The sequence below is a fragment of the Pipistrellus kuhlii genome, unplaced genomic scaffold, assembly GCF_014108245.1.
Source record: "Pipistrellus kuhlii isolate mPipKuh1 unplaced genomic scaffold, mPipKuh1.p scaffold_m20_p_6, whole genome shotgun sequence".
In the NCBI taxonomy this organism is placed as follows: Eukaryota; Metazoa; Chordata; class Mammalia; order Chiroptera; family Vespertilionidae; genus Pipistrellus; species Pipistrellus kuhlii.
In genome coordinates, this window is record NW_023425562.1 from 17100694 (window position 1) to 17124297 (window position 23604).

Sequence of the window (23604 nt, forward strand, 5' to 3'; positions counted from 1 at the left end):
TTTTTTCTGTGTTTTCATTGTCCCCCACTGCTTTGCCAGGCTTATTTTTCCCATGAATCTACACTTCTGTGTGGGTAGATGTGTTGACTACATTGTTAATGCCCACTGGCACCCTGCCACCAAATAGCCATAATGCTTTCATTCTGATTTGTAGCTCATACAACATCAAAGAGATGTTAAAAATGTTTTTTAAATGTCTTCACCTCTGCTCTTGATCACACTTGCCCAAGTATTTGCTATATACCATGCTCTATATATATAAAATCCTAAGCGACTGAACAACCAGTCAACCAGTTGCTATGCCATGCACTGACCACCAGGGGTATATGCTCAACACAGAAGCTGCCCCCGGGTGGTCAGTGCACTCCCAGAGCCAACCTCCCATGACTCTTCCCTCTGGCCAACCTCCTACAATCTGATCACCGGCCAGGCCAAGGGACCCCACCTGTGCACGAATTCGTGCACCTGGCCTCTAATAGGTAATAATTTCTCACTGAGCTCTTGAGGGCTACTAATATACTAACTGACTTCTGTGGAGATGAGCACACAGTATGAGGAAAAGGCCAAATTTAACCAAATTCTAAGGACAAATATTCTATCTAAAATGTTTTTATTTCTTCTTCATGCTCTGAAATTTCTTTCCAGTATATAAAGCTAGAGAAATATGTAAAATATACCCTATTATTTATTTCCTAAAACTAAATTAAGGCTTACGTAACTATAACATTGTAAGAGAGAAATGGGAAACTACTGCTGCTTCTAGACAAATAAAAAAATAGTCTTTGAGCCTGTAATAATGTCAACATTAAAACATTTAATTTAAAAAGTCATTGTTTTCAACAGTATATAAAAATCATAGTGTAACTTTTTTATTTAATAAAGGAAATAACTTCAATTTAATTGCTTCAATTATGCTATTTTATTGCTCAGATAGAAATTCAGCTTTGCTTATTATGAAAAACATTTTCATCATCTTAATTTCTAGATGATTCTAAGGAGAGGGGTATAGGCTGCATAAATTATTATTAACATCATGACTTTTAACAAATTAGATGTTTCACACCTCAATGAAGAAGTCATACTCCTCTTCCAATAGTGATGCTCTACTTGAGATAATTTTGGAATATTCCTACAAGACATTCCTTTGAATATCATTAGTGACAATTCTTTCTCCATTAAAAATTAATTTAATTTTTTGAAGCCATCAAAAATTAATTTAGAGCTAAGTGGGATAAATAAGGTAGGTGTTCAGACCATTTTTAATAGTTTATTTTCAACCCAGTAAAATGGATAATAATTGACTTGTGAGACCAGTTTTTTCTGTGGCTTACAAATTGGAGAGTTCTAAAGGAAAATCCAGAATCATTTTAAGAAGTAGTAGTATGGCTATATATGTGGCTAACACGGTTGCTTTGAAAAAACTAAATTTTTAAATGCTCATTCTACAATATTACTACAAAAAATTATTCATAGCTACTTATCAGCATGCACATGATTTGACATTTCTCTCCACAGTCCTTGATACGGTAAATATAATATTCTATAGAGAAAAAGGGCTTTGTATTTATTTTCATATTTCCCTCTACCTATAGCCAGAGATTAATTCACAATAATTTTGAGTAAATTCTTCATTTTAAGAATGCTCAAAATGGCATTGCCATTTAAAGTATGGGGAAATGCAATTACTTAATTTGTTTAACAGAGGAGTAAAGTCAGAAGTCTGTTACATAAATCTGTTTCATAAAATAAGCTACTAGATCACAATTTATTACTTTTAATTAAATATGAAAGGTTTATATTTTTCATATTACCTTTGTCAAAACACAATCACTCCCAAAAATATTCTCTGAAATCTTGATTTTAGTTTAACATTATAAATATTACAAACCTGACTTGTGCTTGCCGAAGGTAAGAACATACGCTGAATTTTACTTAGTAATTTGACTAAGTTGTTCACTTAATATGTCTAGTACAGGCCTCATGGGAATTATCAGTATTTCAAGGAAGAAAAACAAGTCCAAATAGCATATTGCTTTTTTAAATAAGAAATCTTATAAGTATATATTTTTAAAGCTACTTAATTCTCATTATGTATTATTTACCAACCAGTATTTTTTAGTAAGTATCGGATATAAAGTAATGAAACCATTTTTAATATTAAAGCTAAGAAAATAAAGGCAAAAACTCTCATCATGGTGGGAGGGGGTGGCATAATGGCATCAAATTAGAAAATAAGCTGAAACATTTGATTTATGTGGGAACATTTACTTAGGAAGGGAGTCATTGTTTTTGAAAAACAGGACCAGAGAGTCGTTTTAATGCTTTTGAGTAAAGAAGAAATTCTGTAGATATGATTAAATAGGAAAAAGTGGTGATGCATTTTCTAATCTGTGGTGTGAAACAAATTGAGTAAATAGTGCAGTTAAGATTTATTGACTATAATGGGAAAAGTATTAAAGATTTTGGTTAAAACCTTTTTAAAGTATGATTCTTACCCAGAAAGTTGCCTCAGAATCTCTGGGAAGCTTCTTAAAGAAGCTTCTTTAAAATGCAGAAGCCTCTGTCCCCTCCTCCAGGTCTCTGTCCCCTACTCCAGGCCCCTGGACTCCCTGGGCAGAGTCATGGCAGGTGTATTCTCAACACACACTTCCCCTGTCCTCCCTGTCACTGCCTTAAAGCAGGTGTCTGAGTCTCCTGGAGAGCTGACCCCTTCCTCCTGCGGATGCCCTGGGCCTGGGGTGGGGCCCAAGATTCTGCACTTCTGACAAGCTCCCTGGTGATGCCCGTGCTGCTGGTATAGAGAAAGCCTGAATGGCATTGCTCCAGAGTCCTGGGTGGTGTGCATTTTGAGTTCAGTGCTCAGAGTATTACTGCACATGAAAAAGATAACAAATTGCATTCTTACAAATAATTGGTTCCATTCATTTCTGTTATGTATAGTTTTTACAGGATGTTTATAAGATCAAAAATTAATATAGAACTTTTAAACAGATTTTTCTAAAAATGCATAATTGAATACTGTTTAATTTCAAATTATTGATTTTAAATGTACTTATTAAAACCCAGCAACCAGTTTTCATTTATAAAACATTAGCTATCAAATGAATCTTTGTTTCTCCTCTATTTTTGGTTGTCTCATGCTATGACTTAACCCTATCCTTTTCTTTCTCTATCAGCATCTGGAGAAATAAGATTCTGTATTCTCCTTTGCGAAGGAATTACTAGCAAATTAATACCAATGTGTAATCATTATTAAGGGGTGAATAATGATAATCATTATTATTTACTGCTCTCAGAAAACTAAGAAAGTCCAAAGGAAGTATGAAAAGCCTTGCTTTAGGGGGGGGAAAATCCTTCATCCAAATGCTTTTCTAGCTTTTTTCCTAAACCCATTTAGTATCCCTCAAAGATAATTTCTTCATACAGTTGAACAGCTCTAGTGCTCTGTTGAATTCACGAAAATGGAATCATCTTTGTTGAGCATACTTAATACTTGAGAACATTAATATAAATCTCAAGGCTCTCTACGAGGGTTCCATTTAAAGGGATTCTCCTTTTACTTTCCCATATGGTTATTTAATCTTGCTTTTTTTAAATAAATACTTACTTGCCACTTAGCTGTTTGGGAAGTTACCCCCACATTCAGCATACTTTTTAAAGTTTTAAGACTAAGGAGAAATCTATTCCCCAGTTTTCAGTATGTTGTAGAAAATTTTTTCCTTTCCTAATTTTAAGTGTTTATTCTAGCAAATCATTGATTCCTATGTAACCATTGAAATATCACCAACATGTTAGGTATGCAGTTAGTGGGTAATGATAAAATACATTTTATGAATAACACCTACTTTGTGCCAGCCATTGTTCTAAGTATCCTACATGCATCATTCTATTTAATCTTCACAGTCACCTCTGTCACCCCACCTGTTCTAGAGAGAAGGCCTCCAGGCCGGGCTCTGAGGGGGGAAGTGGGAGAGCACAGGCTCTTATCCTTGGCCCCTCTCAGGGAAGAAGGGCCCCTGTGCTAGAGGACATTATCTGAATCTAAATTTCTTTTCTTCAAGACTTGTTATTTCAGATAACAATCCTCACCTATTTTATTGTTAATCCTCACCCAAGGATATTTTCCCCAATGATTTTCAAAGAGGGTGGAAGGGAGGGGGAGAGACAGAGAGGGAGAAACATTGATGTGTCTAGTTGCCTCCCACACACATCCTGCCCACAACCCTTCAGTCTGAGGGCCAACACTAACGACTGAGCAGCCAGGCTATTATTATAACATTAGTCTTAGGTCCTTTTAATGCGCTTTGCCAGTTCATTTGATTTTTACTTTGTTCCCATTTATAACTCAAATACAATATAAACATTAGTCCTCAGCACTTTAGGTATTGGATGGTAACATAAAGGATGTGGCTTTGAATATAATAAATTGCAACAGATTCTCAGTAGCCAGTTCACATATTTTGATTTGGTCATCTTCACAGAACCACTAACTGCTATCATTTTGGGGCAAATTGGTTTCAAGAATCTGCCAATGTCAATGTGAATTTGAATTGTAAGGTTTATTTTAAATGATATTTTATATATATATATATATATCTTTATATATATATATATATATATATATATATATATATATATATACCTTTATTAAAAGGCGAGAACAATTAGAAAGTAGTAATATGTATGTGTGGAATTGAGTTTCTGAAGAGACTAATTTTAGTTATATATTTGATCAAGTAAAATTTTTGCCTAAGGATTTATTATCTAATGACCTTTAAAATTAACAGAAATTAAAACCACATTTTTGCACTTGATATTGTGTTACTTTTGATAACATACCCAGCATTAATTATTGACTTCAAGGAAACCACAAGTTGCAAAAGTCACTGCTTAGCCTTTCTCACCTTTACGTTTAAGATAAAGAGCCCAGCCGGTGTTGCTCAGTGGTTGAGTGGTTCGATTCCTGGTCAGGGCACATGCCTGGGTTTCAGCTCAATCCCCAATGGGGTTGTGCAGGAGGCAGCTAATCAATGATTCTCTCTCATCATTGATGTTTCTATCTCTCTCTCCATCTCTCTTTCTCTCTGAAATCAATAAAAATATATCTTTTTTTTTAAAGATAAAGAGATGGGATAGTCTTGCTGTAATTGCTTATGGGAATGCTAGTTAAGGGAAATGCCTTGTGTAGAGTATATTATACCAGATCAACTGGTTACAGGTGGTTTCAGGAATCAGTCTTTACACTTCATAATCATGTGAATTGTTTTTTCCCTTTCCTGACATATTGTAATGAGATGTGTGTATTTTCTTAATAAAATTTTCCTATACATAAAAAAATACATTATGACTTCTTTTTATTGTTTTCAACTGTTTAAAATATGACTGGATGTTGTGGGTTTTTTTGCTTATTTGTTTTTGCTTTTTATTGAATTTATTGGGGTGAATGGTTAATAAAATGATATAGATTTCAGGTGTACAATTCTATAATACATCATCTGTATGCTGTATTATGTATTCACCACCCCATGACCTTGTTTCTGAAGGCTCCTTGTTTTGAAGGCACTTTTAAAACTTGGTATTATTAAATCTTAAAACACACACACATATACACACCTCCCAGACTATTTGACCCTATGGGAATATATTGTTAGACTTCAATTCTTAAGTGGAGCACTAGTCGAATTCCTCATCTTTTTATTTCCTTTTGTTCAGCTTCCTTCTCTATTTCTCTCATTTAATCATAGATAGCCGTAAGGAAATTATTTCTCACTTCTTCTCCCTGTGCCCAGCATATATATATATATATATATTCCAAGACCCTAATTATTAGGAGACTAAATCAGAGAGTACTCAGCATCACCTATGAAGCCGACCTGCCAAAAAAGAGACCCTGAATCAGAACAGGCCTCTAGATCTAAGTCCCATGTGGTAGAAACACAAGAGGATAGAGAAGCGTGTTAAATGATATTGTGGAGTGCCATCAGCCAGTTTGGGAAATTCTACAGAACAAATGAATGACCCAGTTTCTTCCGCAAATAAATGGCAAGAAAAAAGCCATTAAGCTTAAAAAAAGACTTAAGAGACTTCGGCCAAATGCAACGTATAATCCTTTGAATCCTGATTCAAACAAACCAACTACATATGAAATATTTGGGGATAATTAGGAAGATTTGAACATGGTTATTAATAAGGATGTCATAATAAATTAGATAGCAAAGAATTATTGTTAACTTTCAGGTGAGATAACTGTTATTAAGTTTTTTTAAAGAGCCTTTTCATTTTAAAAATTTTATATTTTAGTTTTCTGACTTGAATAAATAGGATTCAAAAGTCATGAGTTGAGAGCCCTGGCCGGTGTGGGTCAGTAGAAAGCAACCGATCGACATTTCTCTTTCTCTCCCTATCCCTTTGTCTCTCTCTAAAACCAATAAAGTTATGATGAGTTGATCAGGTAAATTTGAACAGTGACTGGATTTGATGCTATTAAATTATTGTATTTTTATGATAATATTATAGTGGTATTTTTTAAGTCTACCATCATTGTGTAGTGATGAAATTAAAAAAAAAAAAAAAGGATCCTTAAATAGCTACAGAACTATTTATGGATAAAATGATATTGTATCTGGAATTTTCTTTAAAATAATCCAGGTTTTGTTGCTTCTGGAGGTGCATGAGTTATAGGTAAGAGAACCCGGACTCAAAGCACTTTGCTTTTTCCTCCTCAGGCGCCTTCTAGGTTTGGTGGCTGAAAGATCCGTCCCAACGAAAGAAGAGAAATTACACAAGTGCAAGAGCAAAGCTTCGGGGACAACGCTCTTGTTTGAAATGATGGCACAGAAAACACACACACACACACACACACACACACCAAACAAACAAACAAACAAACAAAAACCAGGAGACGTTTTCACCCGTGGCGCCCTGACCCTCACGGGTTCCCGCCACCATCCTGCCCAGCGCCCTGGTGCAGGACCCCCGGGGGCAAGGGAGGCGTCTCGAGCCACCGAGTGCGGACCTCCGGCGCGTCCTAGAGCGGCCGCGCGGACCAGCCGCGGCGCACTTCCGGCCGCGCCGCCGCCGCCCGCGGACCGCCGGCCTCGCTGCCCGCCTGCGGCTCCCGGGCTGGGCGTGGGTGAGTGCGGCAGGCCGCGCCGGAGAGGGGCGGGCAGGGTCTGCGCCGCCGCGGCCTCCCGCGCGCGTTTCCTTGCGCCTCGCGGCCCGGGCCCCGCGCCCTGGCCCAGGTCCGGGGTCGAGCGAGCCCGGGGTGAGAGCCGCCTCGGCCCGCGCTCCTGCCGCCGCCCACCCGTCCTTGGGGGACCCTGGCACCGACACCCACTCGGAAGGGGCCCTGGCCCACGCTCGGGAAGACCTGGCCTCCGGCCGGGCTCCGCCTCGGCCACGCCCTTGCCTCCCGGCCCGGCTCCTTCTCCCCGAAAGCGGAGGCTGGCGCGTCTGTTCCGCCTGCGCTGCGGGGTCGCCGGGGGGCGCCGCCGGCCCGGGGCTGGCTCTCGCCCCGCAGCCCTCGGCGTCGCCTGGGAAGCTCCCGCCGCTCAGGCCCCGGACGCGCCGGGGGCGGTGCGGGCGGCCAGACCGGAGCGGGGCGCTGTCCTGGGTGCGCTCCGGCGGACGGACGTGCACTCGGTCCTGGGAGGGTCCTGTCTGGAGAAAGCAGGCGGCTGGGTTGTTTTGTTTTGTTTTGTTGTTTTGCTTTGTTTTGTTTTTTGTCCCATGAAGATGGGGACCAAATCTGGTTTGGTTTCTTTTCATTCCTAGTGTCTAGAAGGAATGGTACATGACACAGAACCATGCACCATTTAGTCAATAAAAATCGGATGACTTCCCGACCTCGTAGAGGGGTTTGGATGAGTTGGTTTTGTTATTAGTTGGTTTGTGACTTTTTGTGATGGAAACTTTCAAACATACGAAAATAAGATAGTGTACTGAATGCCCAATTCATGATCAGCCTGGTTTTATTTATTACCCTCACCCCAGTGGGTTATTTAAAGCAAATCGAAATGTGCCATTACATCCGTTAAATACTTATGTTTGTGAAACACAACTCCTTTTTTATTTTTTTTAATATGTTTTTATTGATGTCACAGAGGAAGGGAGAGAGGGAAACAGTGATGAGAGAGAATCATTGATCCGCTGCCTCCGGCATGCCCCTACACTGGGAATGGAGCCCGGGCATGTGCCCTGACCTGAATCGAACTGTGGAGGCTCAACCACTGAGCCACACTGGCTGGGTTCAACTCCTTTAAAACACACACACACACACACACACACACACACACACACACAAACAAAAACATAAAGCCATTATTAACCCAATAAGCATTTCATAGTATCATCTATCCAGTCACTATTCACATTTTCCCAATTCTCCTTTTCTCCACCCATTATCCATTTCTCCAAATCAAGATCCAAACATCTCTTCTTTTAATTTCTTTATCCCCTCCATCCTTATTACCCCCTCCCCCTGGAATTTACCTGTTGAAGAAATCAAAATCATTTGTCCTGTAAAGTTTCCTACATTCTGGATTTGGCTTTTACCCTCCCTATGGGGTCCTTTAGTAAACTGGTTATTTCGATTACAGACTCAGAAGATCCAGGTTCTACATTTTGGCAAGAAAACCTGGTAGGGTTTCTGTGTGCTTCACATGGCATCACGTGGGGAGTTAGATAAGGTCTGTCTGTCTTTCAGTGTTAAGGTTAATGGGCTCTTCTGTACAGATTGCACGATAGGGTGCCCTGGCTGGGTGGCTCGGTTGGAGCGTCCCATACCCCAAAAGGTTGTGGATTTGATCCTCTCTAAATCAATAAGCATATCCTTGGTGAGGATTTAAGAGAATAACAAACTGTACCATGGAGTAACTAAATAATTGACCAGGGAATTACAGAAGAATGCCAGTTAATAACTGCCAAAGGAATGAGAGAATACCACCTTTTGGCAACCCCTAATGAAATAATGGATTCTGGCAGTGATCATTAGTGCCTGTTAACATCAGAGAAAGAGGCTCATGGTCCACAGCAATGCCGACAGTGTGTATTTCCTGATGGAAGGGCCCAGTACACTTATCAGATATTCTTGGATGATGGGTAGAGGATACTGATGAAATAAGATTGACCATGAATTAGTTGATAATTATTGAAGTTCGGTGATGGTGTGGCAGTACAGTACACTAATCTCTATTTTTGTGTGTGTTTGACATTTTTTCATAAGGTTTTAAAAAATTGACTAGTGAGTGAGTTCAAGTCAGCTGATCCATCTATTATAGTTCTTCATTATTCTCTCGTTAAGTGGTTCTCAAATCTGACTGCACATTAGAATCACAGGGGAAGCATTTTTTTTTTTTTAATACTAAAACACATATCTCACTTGCAGAATTTCCTGTTTAATTGTTCTGGGATGGAGCCCAATCATTGATGTTTTAAAAGCTGATTCTAATATGCTCCAGGGTTATATACCACTGGCCTAGATCCATCATTTTTAGGGATTGCAATGTGATTATATTCTATTATTCCTCCTGTGTTTATCAGCTTTTAATGTTTTTTTAAAAACTTTCTTTTTGTTTATTCTTGTCTGTCTTGCAAACTGCAACCCAATAGGAAACCTCTGCAGATTAAACTACTTAATTATCCGTGGAAGGCTTCTTCTTGGAAGTGAAAGTGTGGAGTAGCATATGGAAGGGACACAGCAGTAACCTAAAGGCTGTGTGTTCAGTAGAGAGATGTACCATCTATGTGTGTAAGGTGTGTGTGTGAAGGGGGTGGGGCAAGTCAAGGGAACAAACTGTATCCCCAATGGAAAGGAAGATTAGGAGAATTGTAGTTTGAAAAGCATGTTCAGCCATATGACACATTTTTAAAAAAATCATTTTTAAAGAAATCTTATATATATAAAATACTATTGTAATTGGGATTTCGATCATTTGCTATGATGTGCACTGACCATGAGGGGGCGCCACAGAATAAAGGAAGGCCCAGTTGACACCTGGGGAAGGGAGGCCCTGCCAGCAGCTGCTAAGGACCCTACCTGGGCTCGAATTTTGTGCACTGGGCCTCTAGTTGTATATAAAATAAATGCTCTTTATTGCAACTAAAAATCAATTCAAAGATTTAAAAGAAAAAATAATCTCTTCCCCTCTCCATTTTAGTCACCCCTGATAATAACAATATGGTGTGTATCCTCCACACCAGACTTTCTCTGTCTCATATTAATGTGGGGGTTTTAGACATTGTTATGAAAATGAGATCATACCATAGCCATCTGTAAGTTTTCTCACTGTCATCCCTTTAGGACAAGACTTAGCTGCAGAACAAATAGTTCATGGCATGACTGTATAATAAAATATTCAGTTGCTTCCCTATTGATTTTTTTTCAGATTGCTTCCCAATTTTAGCCATTTTTAAAGTACCACAATAAACATCATTATACATAAATCCTTTACTTCTGTAGGGTAGAGTCTCAAAAATAGGAGTGTTGGGTTAATGTGCTGTTATTAACAGGATCATTATTATTGGTAATATATATTGCCAGATTATTCTTCCTAAACATAGCAGTTCACACCCACTACTAGTAACATATGAATGCCAATCTTGTTCTGGTTAGCACTGGCTAGCATTAATATTTGCCATGGATGTGGGAAAAATGGTGTTTGTTTCTTTAATTTGCATTTCCTCTACCTGGAGATTGAACACTTTTCATGCCAATTGGTGGTTTAGATTTCTTATGTGAATTTCCTGTGTATACCCATTTATCTGTTGTATCAGTTTTTTGGTTTGGGTTTTTTGTTTGTGTATTTTGTCTGCCAGATGTTTGGTATTTTGAATTTGTTTCAAGGGGCATTAACTCTTTATCATACAGTGTAAATAGTTTTCTCCGGGTGCCTTTTTTTGGGGGGAGGAGGTCTTTGATTCTGAGTCTTAATATATGAAAGTTTATATGTAGTGAAAACGTCTATTTTTTTTTTTAATTTCTGAATTTGCTGTCTTGCTAAAAAGGGCTTTCCCAATCCCCAAATTATATATATGTCTTCTTGTATTTTAAAACACATTTTATTGGACCTCTTACATTTAAATTTCTAAACTTCGTGGAATATATTTTTATATGCAATGCAAGTGAATGTCTTACTTTACTTTTTTTCTGCATTATATCAATGCTGCTTATTAAATGTCACCCTTTTTACACTTTTGTTACATATTGATTCCCATAAGTTCCTAGATTTATTTTTTTTCTCTTTCACCTTTATCTTTTTTGTGTCAATATTATTTTCTTAATTATAGTATACCCACTTACCTAGTATAGTAAGTATAATATCTAGAAAGGTAATTCTCTACTTACTGTTTAATGTAATTTTCTTGTCCATTCTCGGACATTATTTTCTTCCATCTTTTGATTGTTTTTTTTTGTTCCAAGATTACTGTCACTGGAAGTCTGACCGAATTTGCATTAAATATATCTATACTAATTATGAAAAAGTGATCATTTCTGTGATACTAAGTCTTTTTTATATATATATATATATATATATATATATATATATATATATATATTTATTGATTTTCCACAGAGAGGAAGGGATAGGGATAGAGAGCTAGAAACGTTGATGAGAGAAACATCGACCAGCCGCCTCCTGCACACCCCCTACTGGGGATGTGCCTGCAACCAATGTACATGTCCTTGACCAGAATCGAACCTGGGACCTTTCAGTCCACAGACCGACGCTTTATCCACTGAGTCAAACCGGTTTCGGCGATACTAAGTCTTACTAAGGGACCTAATATGCACCTGGGACTTCTAGAGCCTATTTATTTCCTGTTAATAGTGATTTTATAAGTTTTTCTCTCTCTTGTGAATGAGATCTTTCCCATTCCTATTTTTTATCTGGTTATTGCTAAGACTGAGAGAAGTTATATTTATCCAGCTCTCTATCAGATGTCCTTACCTTAGTATTTTTTTCTTAAAATTATGTTTTATTTATTTATTTATTTATTTATTTATTTATTTATTTGCTCCCAGCCCTCAGTATGGATGACCTATGATTGTTTATGCACAAGTTTGAGTTTATTCTCATTTATTCTTTTTGGTGCACATCTCATCACAGAAGTATAGCAGTGATGGCAGATGTGCCCAGAAATAGTGAAAAGAAAAAGAGATGCCAGGAGTTGGCAGAAATCTACACACTCAGCGGGTTATTGCTGATCACCTGTCGCAGCACTTCAGATCCTGACCAGTGATGGACCCTGTTACTTAGAGGAGGCCTTCACTCGGCGTTACTGTAGTCTGCGGAGCAGCGATTAGCAACCTTTTTCTTCTCGTGGTGTACAAACTAATTATTGAAATTCTGCGGCACACCAAAAATATGCTTTTCGCTGGTTTAATTTTAAAAATAGGTGTAGCCATAACCGGTTTGGCTCAGTGGATAGAGCGTCAGCCTGTGGACTGAAAGGTCCCAGGTTCGATTCTGGTCAAGGGCATGTACCTTGGTTGCAGGGACACCCCCAGCAGGGATTGTGAAGGAGGCAGCTGATTGATGTTTGTCTCTCATGGATGTTTCTAACTCTCTATCCCTCTCCCTTTTCTGTAAAAATCAATAAAATATGTTTTATAAAAATAGGTATAATTTTGATTCATTCACACTGGATGGCTATTGTTGTGTTGGCTGTTGTCATTTTTTGTATTTGACAGTCTAAGGGGAAAGAAGTCAGTACCCCTGATTAAATAGGTATTGCATGTTTTAAAGATTCTTGCAGCACACCAGTGTGCCTCGGTGCACTGGTTGAAAATGCTGTAGAGCATTGCTGTATTTATGCTCATTCAGAGAAAGGGCTCATCACGATGGGCACCATGCATACCACCTAGTAAGTGTAATTAAATCCCATGTTAGTTACAGTGGTGATTGTTTAGTGTTTATTAGAAGGACTTTTTTTTTTTTAATTGATTTTACAGAGAGGAAGGGAGAGGGATAGAGAGCTAGAAACATCGATGAGAGAGAAACATCGGATCAGCTGCCTCCGGGGATGTGCCCGCAACCAAGGTACATGCCCCTGACCGGAATCAAACCTGGGACCTTTCAGTCCGTAGACTGAGCCAAACCAGTTTCGGCATAGAAGGACTTTTAAAAAAAATAAAGAGTTCCTATATATTCCCTACTCCTCTCCCTGTTGTGAACATCTTGCAGTAATGTGGTAGGTTTGTTACCATTGATGAGCCAACATAGATACATTATTATTAACTAAAGTTTACATTGGGGTTCGTTCACTCCGAGCGTGCATTCTGTGGGTTTTGACCAAGTATAAGGATGACGATGGCGTCTGTCTGGTCTGCATCACGCAGTAGAGTGGTTCCCCTGCCCTAAACGACACCTCGTCTCTCGGGAGCCCGTGTTTGGCGGTTTTGAGCTGTGATGTGAAATAACGCCGAGCTGATCTTTCCGTTGCAGAGTGGAAGATGTCTATGGACGTGACGTTTCTGGGGACGGGCGCAGCGTACCCATCTCCGACCCGGGGCGCCTCTGCTCTGGTCCTCCGGTGCGAGGGCGAGTGCTGGCTCTTTGACTGCGGGGAGGGGACCCAGACGCAGCTTATGAAGAGCCAGCTTAAAGCAGGTCAGTGCATTCCGCTGTCTCATTAAGAGCATCTGTCGTTCAGCCTCGTCTTCCTGGCTTCCCTCAGGCCTCTGCCTGGAAAGCCCTCCGGCATCTGGTACACCCACCGAACTTCCTTCGCTTGTTCATTTACCTGTCATTCTTCCTGAGTGTTTTGAGAGCAAAGATTTATAGAGGCTCGGAGTAGAGGATGCAGTGAGAGACATGAGGCCTATTTAGATGGACGCTGCCCGAGCGAAAGAACAGTGTGTGTACTCACTTCCTCCGCCAGGAGATGTGGGGCTCCTGGGAGGACGCAAAGGGAGACGCTCTTCCCGCTCAGTCACCGGGGCAGGCATCTTGAGGTGGCCGTGAGCTGTGGAAGGAAGAGGAGGGATTCCCTGGGCTGGAGAGGAGAAGGGCATTTCAGCCAGAGGGAGTGGCGTGAGCAAAGGCCCAGCAGCAGGGAAACGCAGGCACACCGATGAAAGGCCCAGACCTCATTCCGGTCCCAGCTGTGACTCAGCTTGTGATCTTAGCAGATCAGCATCCTGAAAATGGGGATAAAAACTGGTACTTAAGAAGGCATGTTATGAGAATTATCTGTAATAATGTAAGTATAATATGCTAATTAGACCAGATATCCTTCCGGATGAAACCAGAGCTATGAGGGAAGCACGGGTCCCAGGTGCCAGAGGGAAGTCAGTGCTGGCACTGGGGAAGGGAGGCCTATTCTTGCACCATTTTCATGTATCTGGCCTCTAGTATTAATACGGTAATCCCTTTTCTGTGTGGTTATCTTCTCATCAGTTAACTGTTAGCTCAAATGCCATTTCCTCAGAGGCTTTTCCTGGGTTTCTATAGTTAATTAGCTCTTCTCGCCCCAGGCATTCTACAGGCTTGTCCTATTTTTATTAACTTCTTAACATCATCAGTATCTAAAATGATGTTATTTAAATCGTTGTTTTATGTGCACTATTGCCCTGTACTAAGCTTAGTGGTCACTTGTGTACTTTGTAGACGTCTAGTAAATATTTGTTCAATAAAAGCATGATTAACACATTCAGTACTTCATGCAGTGCCTCTCTCTTATTATTGAATAGATCTTGACAGATGGTGATTATTGAGGTTACTTTTCCTTGTGACTCAACCGAGTGCATGGCATTGGATACCTAAAAGCAAGAAAGTTCTAGCATCCAGGGATCATCCATAAAGGAAACTGACATGTAAGCAGTCATAATGGAATGTGATAAGGAGAATAATGGAGGTGTTTTCTAAGTCCTTTTGGTGTACAGAGGAGGGGTACACTAACGATCTGTATGTTTAGAGATCATTCCAGAGATGGTAACCGTTGAGCTAGGATCTACGAAGTTTCTCTGGGGAGACAAGTAGGGCTAGACATTCAGGGAACAAACAACAAAGTGAGCAACTAGTAAGGACGTTTCCAGACTTGTTTGGGGAATAGTGAGCCATCCAGAACACTGAGTCCGTGGCTAAGATAGAAGAGAGATAACGCTGAAAGTAAGTGCGGGCAGACTGTGAAGGCTTCTGTGGTATGCTAAGGTATTTGGACCTTGCCATTTTCTTGGCAAAAAGGAACAACTAAAGGTTTTTAGGCAGGGGTGACATGCTCTGATTTGTGTTTTAGGACAGAGTTTTCCTATGGCAGAAAGTGAATAGCATCAGAGAGATCAGTTTCAAGGCAATTGCATTCATTTGAGAGAATATGAGGATGTTGAAGCAGGAAGTAGGAATAGGGATGAAGAGACACTTAATCTAAGGGGTACTTGTAGAGCCAACAGGAAGTGGTGACTGGTTAAATATCTAGCGTGTGAAGAAGTGAGGAATTATTACAAGTTACAGATGGCTATGTCCTGGACCTGGGTGCCATGAGAAGAGCAGTTGGAGGAATGAGCTAATGAATATAACTTGGGACATGTTCAACCCCAATTATACATTGCCTTGTACTGAAGCCCCGAGGTGACGGCAGGTACTGTGCTTTATGTCGCTGGGGTCCCCCAGGCGTTCTTCTGTGAAAACTCTCAGGGCAGGCGCAGACCAGAGTGGAGGCTGTCATGTGTAACCGTTCAGAGAGCAGGGGTTGATGTGGCAAGGTGATTAAAATAGAAAGAAGAAACTCTTAAGTGTGGGTATTAGAGGTTTGGGTATGGGGGGGGGCGGATAAATCTTTCCTTTTTACTTAATGCGGCATCATTTAATGCTGCAAAACAGATTACATGTTTAGTGTCCTGTTTGCATTTACTATCTTATAGTTTCTGTGGGTTAGAGAGTTAGGGCCTGGTTTATCTGGGTTTTCTGCTTCGGGGTCTCACTAAGCTGCATTCTTGTAATTGGCTGAGACTGAGGTTTCATCAGAGGCTCAAGTGGGGAAGAATCCGCTTTAGAACTCACTCAGGCTGTTGGCAGAATCCTTACAGTTGTAGGACAAAGACTTTCCACTGCCCCTAGAGGCCTCCTGGTCACATGGATTTGTGCTTCGTGTAGCTTAGAATAGTACCAGCAAAGGAGAAAGAAACTCAAGAGGAAATCTAAAAGTAATGTGGAGTCTTAAAACATAATGAAATCACATTATATCTCTGGGTCATATTTTACTGGTTAGAAGCCAATCACAGGTCCCATCCACACTCAAGGAGAGGGACTTACAGAACACTAGGAGGTTATTAGTTTCTCTCAGTAACACAATATGGGCCTATTGTTATTTGATTCATTGAAACACTTTAAACTTATACTACCTCCTGGGATAATAATATTTTATGAGTTTCGTAAAGAAGTACTTTGTATTTATCTAAATATACATCTTTCAAGCTTCCATGGTCCTAATATGCAAGCATCTGATTAACAAGTATAGGCTTGCCATATCCATTTCTGTCATAATATTAAAGACTGAGCTTAGCCTTTTTTTCCCCCCTTAAAACTAATTTTTAAAAGTATATAGGCTTATTGTAAAAATTCAAACAAAGCAGAAAAGTGTACATAAGAAGAGCCTAGCCCTGGCCAGTATGGCTCAATTGGTTATCTGTCATCCAGTGCAGCAGGAAGTTGCTGGTTTGATTCCCGGTGAAGGGCACATGTCCAGGTTACCAGCTCGATCCCCAGTAGCGGGTATATAGGAGGCAGCCAATTGATGTTGCATCTCTCTGTCCCTTCCCCTTCCTCTCTCTAAAAATCAATAAACTATTCCTTTAAAAATTACCAAAAAAAAAAAAAAGGAAACAAACAAAAAAGAAAAGCCTAAGACTGCATCTCATAAGAAAAATTTCTGTTCATGTAGATAAGGTAACAGTGTAGGTATAGTATATGTGTATAATTTTGCATAAATGGAATCACTATACTCCCTGTAATCTACTTTTTTTTTTCCCAATTAAACAATATATACAAGGACTGTATTGCAGACATTTCCAAGGGCAGTAGGTATAACTGCATCATCACTTGGATGCCTAGTATTCCACTCCTATATGGATGACATATTCCCTTGTACTTTCTTACTCTTAGGTAAAAGGGAACTCATGCATTTTTTTTTCTTCATTTGATAGCCTCCTCTTACCTTTGATAATGGTGGCTGTCATTCCTTATCCCTTTAAAATCAAGTTTCTTGAAAAATGAAATGTTTGTCTTCCCTGAAACTGATAACGGTGGGAAGCATTTTTTTTACTTAACTTCGACTCAATTACTTTGGGTTCGCAAGTTGTTTCGGTGCTCAGTTTCTCTGTTTGGTAGTAGACAGGGAGAGGCCAAAGCGTCTGAGGTGGCTTCTGAGGTCAGCGTGGGTCAGGACTCGGCACCATAGTAGTTCTCTTGTCTGCAGAGGCCTCGGCTCCACTTGTGAGCGCCCTGGCATCCTGGACAGCGGAAAGGGAAAGTGCCTAGGGTTCTAAAAGACAGCAAAACAGGACTGAAAGAGAAAAGAAAAAGGAGCAATTGGAGGGGTTCTGGAGGTTCAAAATCTACCTCTGCCCAGCCTGCTGCTCTTAGCCACAGGCCTGGGCTCAGTGCCGAGACTGGAAGACTCACCCGGGGAACACTTCTGCCTTGGTATCACAGGACAAATCACATGATAGTAAACTGTTCCTGTTCTTGTATGGCATCAGTAAACGCCTGTTCTTTTATGGCAGCACATGTTTGAAAGAGGTGGGCCATGACTCAGACCAGAGCCTCTGTTACACTGAACATGCGTTATTGTGATTGTTACTTTTAAAATATTTGGTGCATCTCAAAAAAAAAGGCTAATGTGCCATCCTGCCACATACCAGCAATAAATTCAGTTTACCTTTAGGTAAATCGAGTTATAACCTAAGCCAGTACGCACTGAAAAAGCTGTTGTGTTAGTTTAGTTCAGAATGAAGAGAAGAGATGGGCCCATGCACCTTGGCATAAATAACACCGGCTCTGCCCGCTGAGCTGCATTCTAGTGTCTGTTGCCCACCTCCCCTCTCATTCTTTACCCCCTTGCTCTCCCACCTCCCTCATCATCTTCCTTTTCCTCCTTCCCCATCAGCCTCACTCAGACAAGCAGGCTCTGACCTGGTTAGTTAATCTCTGTCCAGTGTAGAGAGTCCTTAAAAGGCAGTTTGGGTTCAGGCACTGGTCCAGTTGATCAAGCCCGAGAACTTGTTTTGGGGAAATACGCATTTGCTATTCTCAGAGGGAGCAGTACGGGGCAGTGTAACTGTCAGATGCTTTTGGCACTTGAAGGCTATCTAGTTACTTAAGTGAATTATTTTGGTACACTTTCTTATTGCAACTTTTTTTTTTTTTTAAGGATATATAAGAAAATACTCTGAAAATTGTAGCACTAGGTAATTTGAAGCTGTTTTATGAAAAAGTGTTACTAAAAACCATCTAATAAAAGGAAGCCTAGCCAAAACCGGTTTGGCACAGTGGCTAGAGCATCAGCCTGCGGACTGAAAGGTCCTGGGTTCGATTCTGATCAAGGGCATGTACCTTGGTTGCGGGCACATCCCCAGTAGGGGGTGTGCAAGAGGCAGCTTATAGATGATTATCTCTCATCGATGTTTCTAACTCTGTATCCCTCTCTGTTCTTCTTTGTAAAAAAATCAATAAAATATATTTAAAAAAAAAAAAAAAAAAAAGGAAGCCTATCTTTCTTGCTTCTGGAATCATGTAGAAAAAAAATATTTAAAAATAAATTTATAGTGGTAAGTAAAACTCTAAATTCATTTTACTGCTTTCTGTGTAAGTTGTTATGTGTCTTTCAAGTCCTTTGTATGGATCTTTACTTCTGAAAAATTCCCAATTTTATTTTTTCCCCTCAATCAAAAGGGAGAATTACCAAGATCTTCATCACACATCTTCACGGAGACCATTTCTTTGGCCTTCCTGGCCTCCTCTGCACCATCAGCCTGCAGAGTGGCTCCCCGGTCACCAAACAGCCCATTGAAATCTATGGCCCCACAGGCCTTCGGGACTTCATCTGGCGAACCATGGAACTCTCTCACACCGAGCTGGGCTTCCCGTACGTGGTCCATGAGCTGGTGCCTACGGCAGATCAGTGTCCTGCGGAAGAACTGAAGGAATTTGCACATGTGGGTAGAGCAGACAGCTCTCCCAAAGAGGGACAAGGAAGGACTATCCTGTTAGACTCGGAAGAAAACTCATACCTTCTGGTCGATGACGAACAGTTTGTTGTGAAAGCATTTCGCCTCTTTCACCGAATCCCCTCCTTCGGCTTTTCCGTGGTGGAGAAGAAGCGCCCCGGCAAACTCAATGCACAGAAGGTGAAAGACCTCGGTAAGTGTTTTTCTTCTCTTCTCGTCAGTCCAGCTGGTGTTAACTAAAGCTCTGGGAAGTGTTATCGCAACCTTTCTGTCCTGTCTCCCAGGCCTACAACTGACATATTCTCCGTTTATTCCCTTTGCCCAAAGTTTGCTTATTAAGGGAGATAGGTTCCTGGCACCAAAAGATGGTATACAGAGCAAAAAAACCCAGGTACATATGTTAATCCTTCTTTCTGCTGTTCCCCTGATGCACGTTCTTATCTTCATCTTACACTGTCTTGTTTGGCAGGGCAGTAGTTGTTGTCTTAGGTCCAGGCTTCTGTTTTTTCTCTCTTAAAAGATGTTTTCAATGATACCTTTGTCTTGAGAACTTTTGCCATACCTTAATCTTTGACTGCAACCACTTTCAGGGTTTTCCTTTTCTGCCTTGATTAGGTTAATGTGGTGTTCAGTATCCTTTGCCTCACCATTTTATGTACTGGGTTCATCACGGTAGAATACACGTGCACAAAGCTAGGCCTGGGGCCATCCGAGGCTTCCTGCTCCTGCCTGCAAGGCCTTCCTGCCTGGGGGTCTGCAGCATCTCAGGAAGCAGCGTCCAGGCGTGTCGTACCACCAGCATCTCCGCCTTCCTCAGCATGGCCAGCGCAGAGCCTCTGAAAAGCATGATGGTGTCTTCTGTATGTTTGTTCTTTATTTATTCAACCTCTTCTTTCAGTTCCAACTAAAACAGAATGCAAAATAATGAGGAAAGATAACTTAGGCCAAAGGTATTTTTATTATCTAAAAACCTGTGGGAATCCTATATAATAAAAGGCTAATATGCAAAGCAACCGAATGGGCAGAACAACCAGTGACTGACATGCACTGACCACCATGGTGCAGACGCTCAATGCAGGAGCCGCCCCCTGGTGGTGAGTGCACTCCCACAGGGGGAGCAAGCCTAAGCCAGCAATCAGACATCCAGCGAGGGTTCCCAAACTGCCAGAGGGCTCTGGCTGGGCTGAGGGCCCATGCGCGCCCCCCCCCCCCCCCCCCCCGTGCATGAATTTCATGCACAGGGCCTCTAGTATTCTTATATTGGGATACTTTAAATATAATCTACGTTGGAATTAGTAAGCACTTTCTATTGGTTTGTAGGTATTATCCAGAGTGCTAATTAGATACTATTCTAGATTAATAGGAGACTTCAGCCCTGGTTGGTTAAGGTGGAACCATCACTACATATGAAGATTATTTTATTAAGCTAATCAATATATAGATATCATGTCATTATTTAAATGGGCTCTTAAATTTTGCCTAAAAATGAGCTTATTAAATAAAGCACTCTTCAAAACTGGTACTCCTATGCACAGCAGAGCATCGGGGCTGTTATCCTGACCAATAATGTTGCAGTGGGACTTAGCTTAAAACTTATCAGACACGTGTGCTTGGGAAATGTTTTAAGTGCTATGGCATTGCCAACACGGAACTTTTAACAAAATGTAAATATTCCAGTTTTCCACAAATAGTAAAATATACAAATTATGGGGGGAAAAGATGCCTTTTCCATTTGCTATTTGCTTTGCTGGTAAAACAGACTCTCGTAACAAGTCATAAATTCCATTCCCCTGATGTGATGTTATCTGCTCCATCACTAGGTGTTCCGCCAGGTCCTGCCTATGGGAAGCTGAAAAATGGAATTTCTGTTGTTCTGGAAAATGGAGTTACAATTTCTCCCCAAGATGTCTTAAAAAAGCCTATTATTGGGAGAAAAATTTGCATTTTGGGTGACTGTTCCGGCGTTGTGGGTGATGGAGGCGTGAAGCTGTGCTTTGAAGCAGACCTGTTGATCCATGAAGCGACCCTGGATGACGCCCAGATGGACAAAGCAAAGGAGCACGGCCACAGCACGCCACAGATGGCAGCAGCGTTTGCCAAGCTGTGCCAAGCAAAGAGGCTTGTTCTGACTCACTTCAGTCAGAGGTACAAACCAGTTGCCTTGGCCAGAGAAGGAGAAACAGATGGGATTGTAGAACTAAAAAAGCAGGCTGAATCAGTGTTCGATTTCCAAGAAGTGACTCTAGCAGAAGATTTTATGGTGATTGGCATTCCCATCAAGAAGTGAGGCCAGCGTTCCTGAATGTATACCGACATGTCCCGAATATGTTACCGAACCACAAAGTTTGTTGTTGTGTTGGTCTAGAATTATTTGGGTCCCAATAATCCTAAAAATGATGGAGTGTCGTTGCTGAACTGATTCCGCAGTGAGAGGGAGCAAGTGTTTTTATAATAAATCACTTTAAAAATAAAACAAAAGTTAGCATCCTTTTTAAAGCGCAACTTGACAAAATGATAGCCCCTTCAGGTGTACTTCGTGTTTTGGGCTGCTGCCTCAGATGCACCCCATGCAGTCCTGGGCTTAGCTTCTGTCCAGCTTTATTGCTGTTATTGGCAAAGTACACAGGGCCTGGCCCTCTTGGCTAAAAATGGCATTTTGGCAGTTTGTGTTGAATCTGTTCATGTTATTATTAACAGGATAGAAGTATAATGAGACATTGGACATGCAGGATTGAAGCTGGCATGTTGAATCTTGAACTCTTGGCTAGAGTACTGACTGCAGGGTCAGGCTAGGTGTTTATCCTTTAATTACCGTATTTTTCGGACCATAAGACACTCCGGACCATAAGATGCACCAGTTTTTAGAGAAGGGAAATGAAGAAAAAAAGAATCTGAAACAAATAGTGTCCTAAAATATTTTATGTGCATTAAAACCCAACATCACAGTCATAAACACATGTAATCAACCCTGTAAAGTAAACAGCAGCATTTAGAACCATTTTAGAGCTGGGCAAGCACACAGAGACCACACAGAGCCGGGCAAGTAAAAAAACTTTTTTTTATAAAGTATATGTGTAGGCTATATTTGGACCATAAGACGCAGGGACTTTTTCCCCCCACTTCTGGGGGGGAAAAAGTGCGTCTTATGGTCCGAAAAATACGGTAATGTGTTATTGAACTTTCCTGTTTGCTCTAAACGTGTGGCCCTCAGCTCAGGTGATACCACTTCCCTAGATTTGAAATAGTGGGGATGTTTCTTGTCAAAATGACTGGCCAGTGTTTTTTAGTGGTTAAGAGTATTAGTCTGCAAACCGAAGGGTCTCGGGTTCGATTCTTGGCCCCAGTTAGGGTGCGTGCAGGAGGCAACCTATCGATGTGTCTATCTCAATCAATGTTTCTCTCTCTTCCTCTCTCTCCCTCCCTTTCTTCCACTCTCTCAATGGAAAAAAATATCCTCAGGTGAGGATTAACAACAACAAAAAAGAAATGACCTGGAGGTGGGTGGAGAGCACTACTGATATTTAGCAAAAGGATCCAGGGATTCTAGATTCTGTAAAGTTTCGTCAGCTCTATACAATGAAGAATTATCTCACCCCAAAATACAAATTGCAGACCTGTTGAGATACATAGCAAATTAAAACTTAGGCTCCCAATGTGAATATACTTTATCAAAATTCATGACATAATGAATTGAACTACTAGGTAAAACTACTAGGTAAATCATATTCTACAACAAATTCTAAAGAACTAGCTAAGTTAATTGGGTTGTTATATCAAATATTATTTAACAGAAATGAGCCATGAGCTGGAACTTATGAATGTGGAGGTAAAGAAATGATACCTATTCAACTGCGTTTAATTTATGTATTTCTATTAATAATTCTTTGAGCATGTTTTTTAATAAATGTCCTTTCTAGAATAGCTTTTCCTTCTCACCTGCCTTCTACCTCCTTTCTGTCTTGGGGTATCTGACTCATTAGACCCCAATATTTCTCAAAATGTGTTATATGGAAAGCTAGTCTCAAGGACTGGTTCATTCAAAAGGGTTCCCTAATCAAATCAGTTTGGGAAACCCTTTATGCTATGTGTTCCGGTGGGAATGTCCTAATGTCTTTTGCTATATTAAAAACAATACTGCTTGAGTGGTCATAAGTCAGTTTTTGGTGTCAAAAAGACCTGATTTCAGGGTTCCATTTTGTACCTTACGGTGGAACCTGTGTGATCTGGAGCAGATTACTTACTTTCTCTGAGCTTCTGCTTGCTCATCTCTAAAATAGGATCCTGCACCACAGGATCATTGCAAAGATTACTGTCTCACAGCACCTTGCTTTACAGTGTTGAGACATCTTGCAGTACAGGGCTGTCAACTCAATTGAACCCCCTTCTCAGTCCTATTTCATCACATACTATCTATTTCCATCTCAAGAACCCAGAGAGTT

The 23604-nt window shown here is 40.6% G+C and overlaps 1 protein-coding gene across 1 annotated transcript; it reads left to right on the forward strand.

Annotated features, from left to right (window-relative positions):
* Positions 1-377: 377 nt before the first annotated feature.
* On the forward strand, positions 378-21627 carry ELAC1 (elaC ribonuclease Z 1). Its single transcript, XM_036418716.2, has 4 exons — positions 378-2743; positions 13447-13610; positions 18891-19358; positions 20986-21627. The coding sequence occupies exons 1-4, from the start codon at positions 2442-2444 to the stop codon at positions 21450-21452; spliced, it is 1401 nt and encodes a 466-aa protein (XP_036274609.2). The 5' UTR covers positions 378-2441; the 3' UTR covers positions 21453-21627.
* The last annotated feature ends 1977 nt before the right edge of the window (positions 21628-23604 follow it).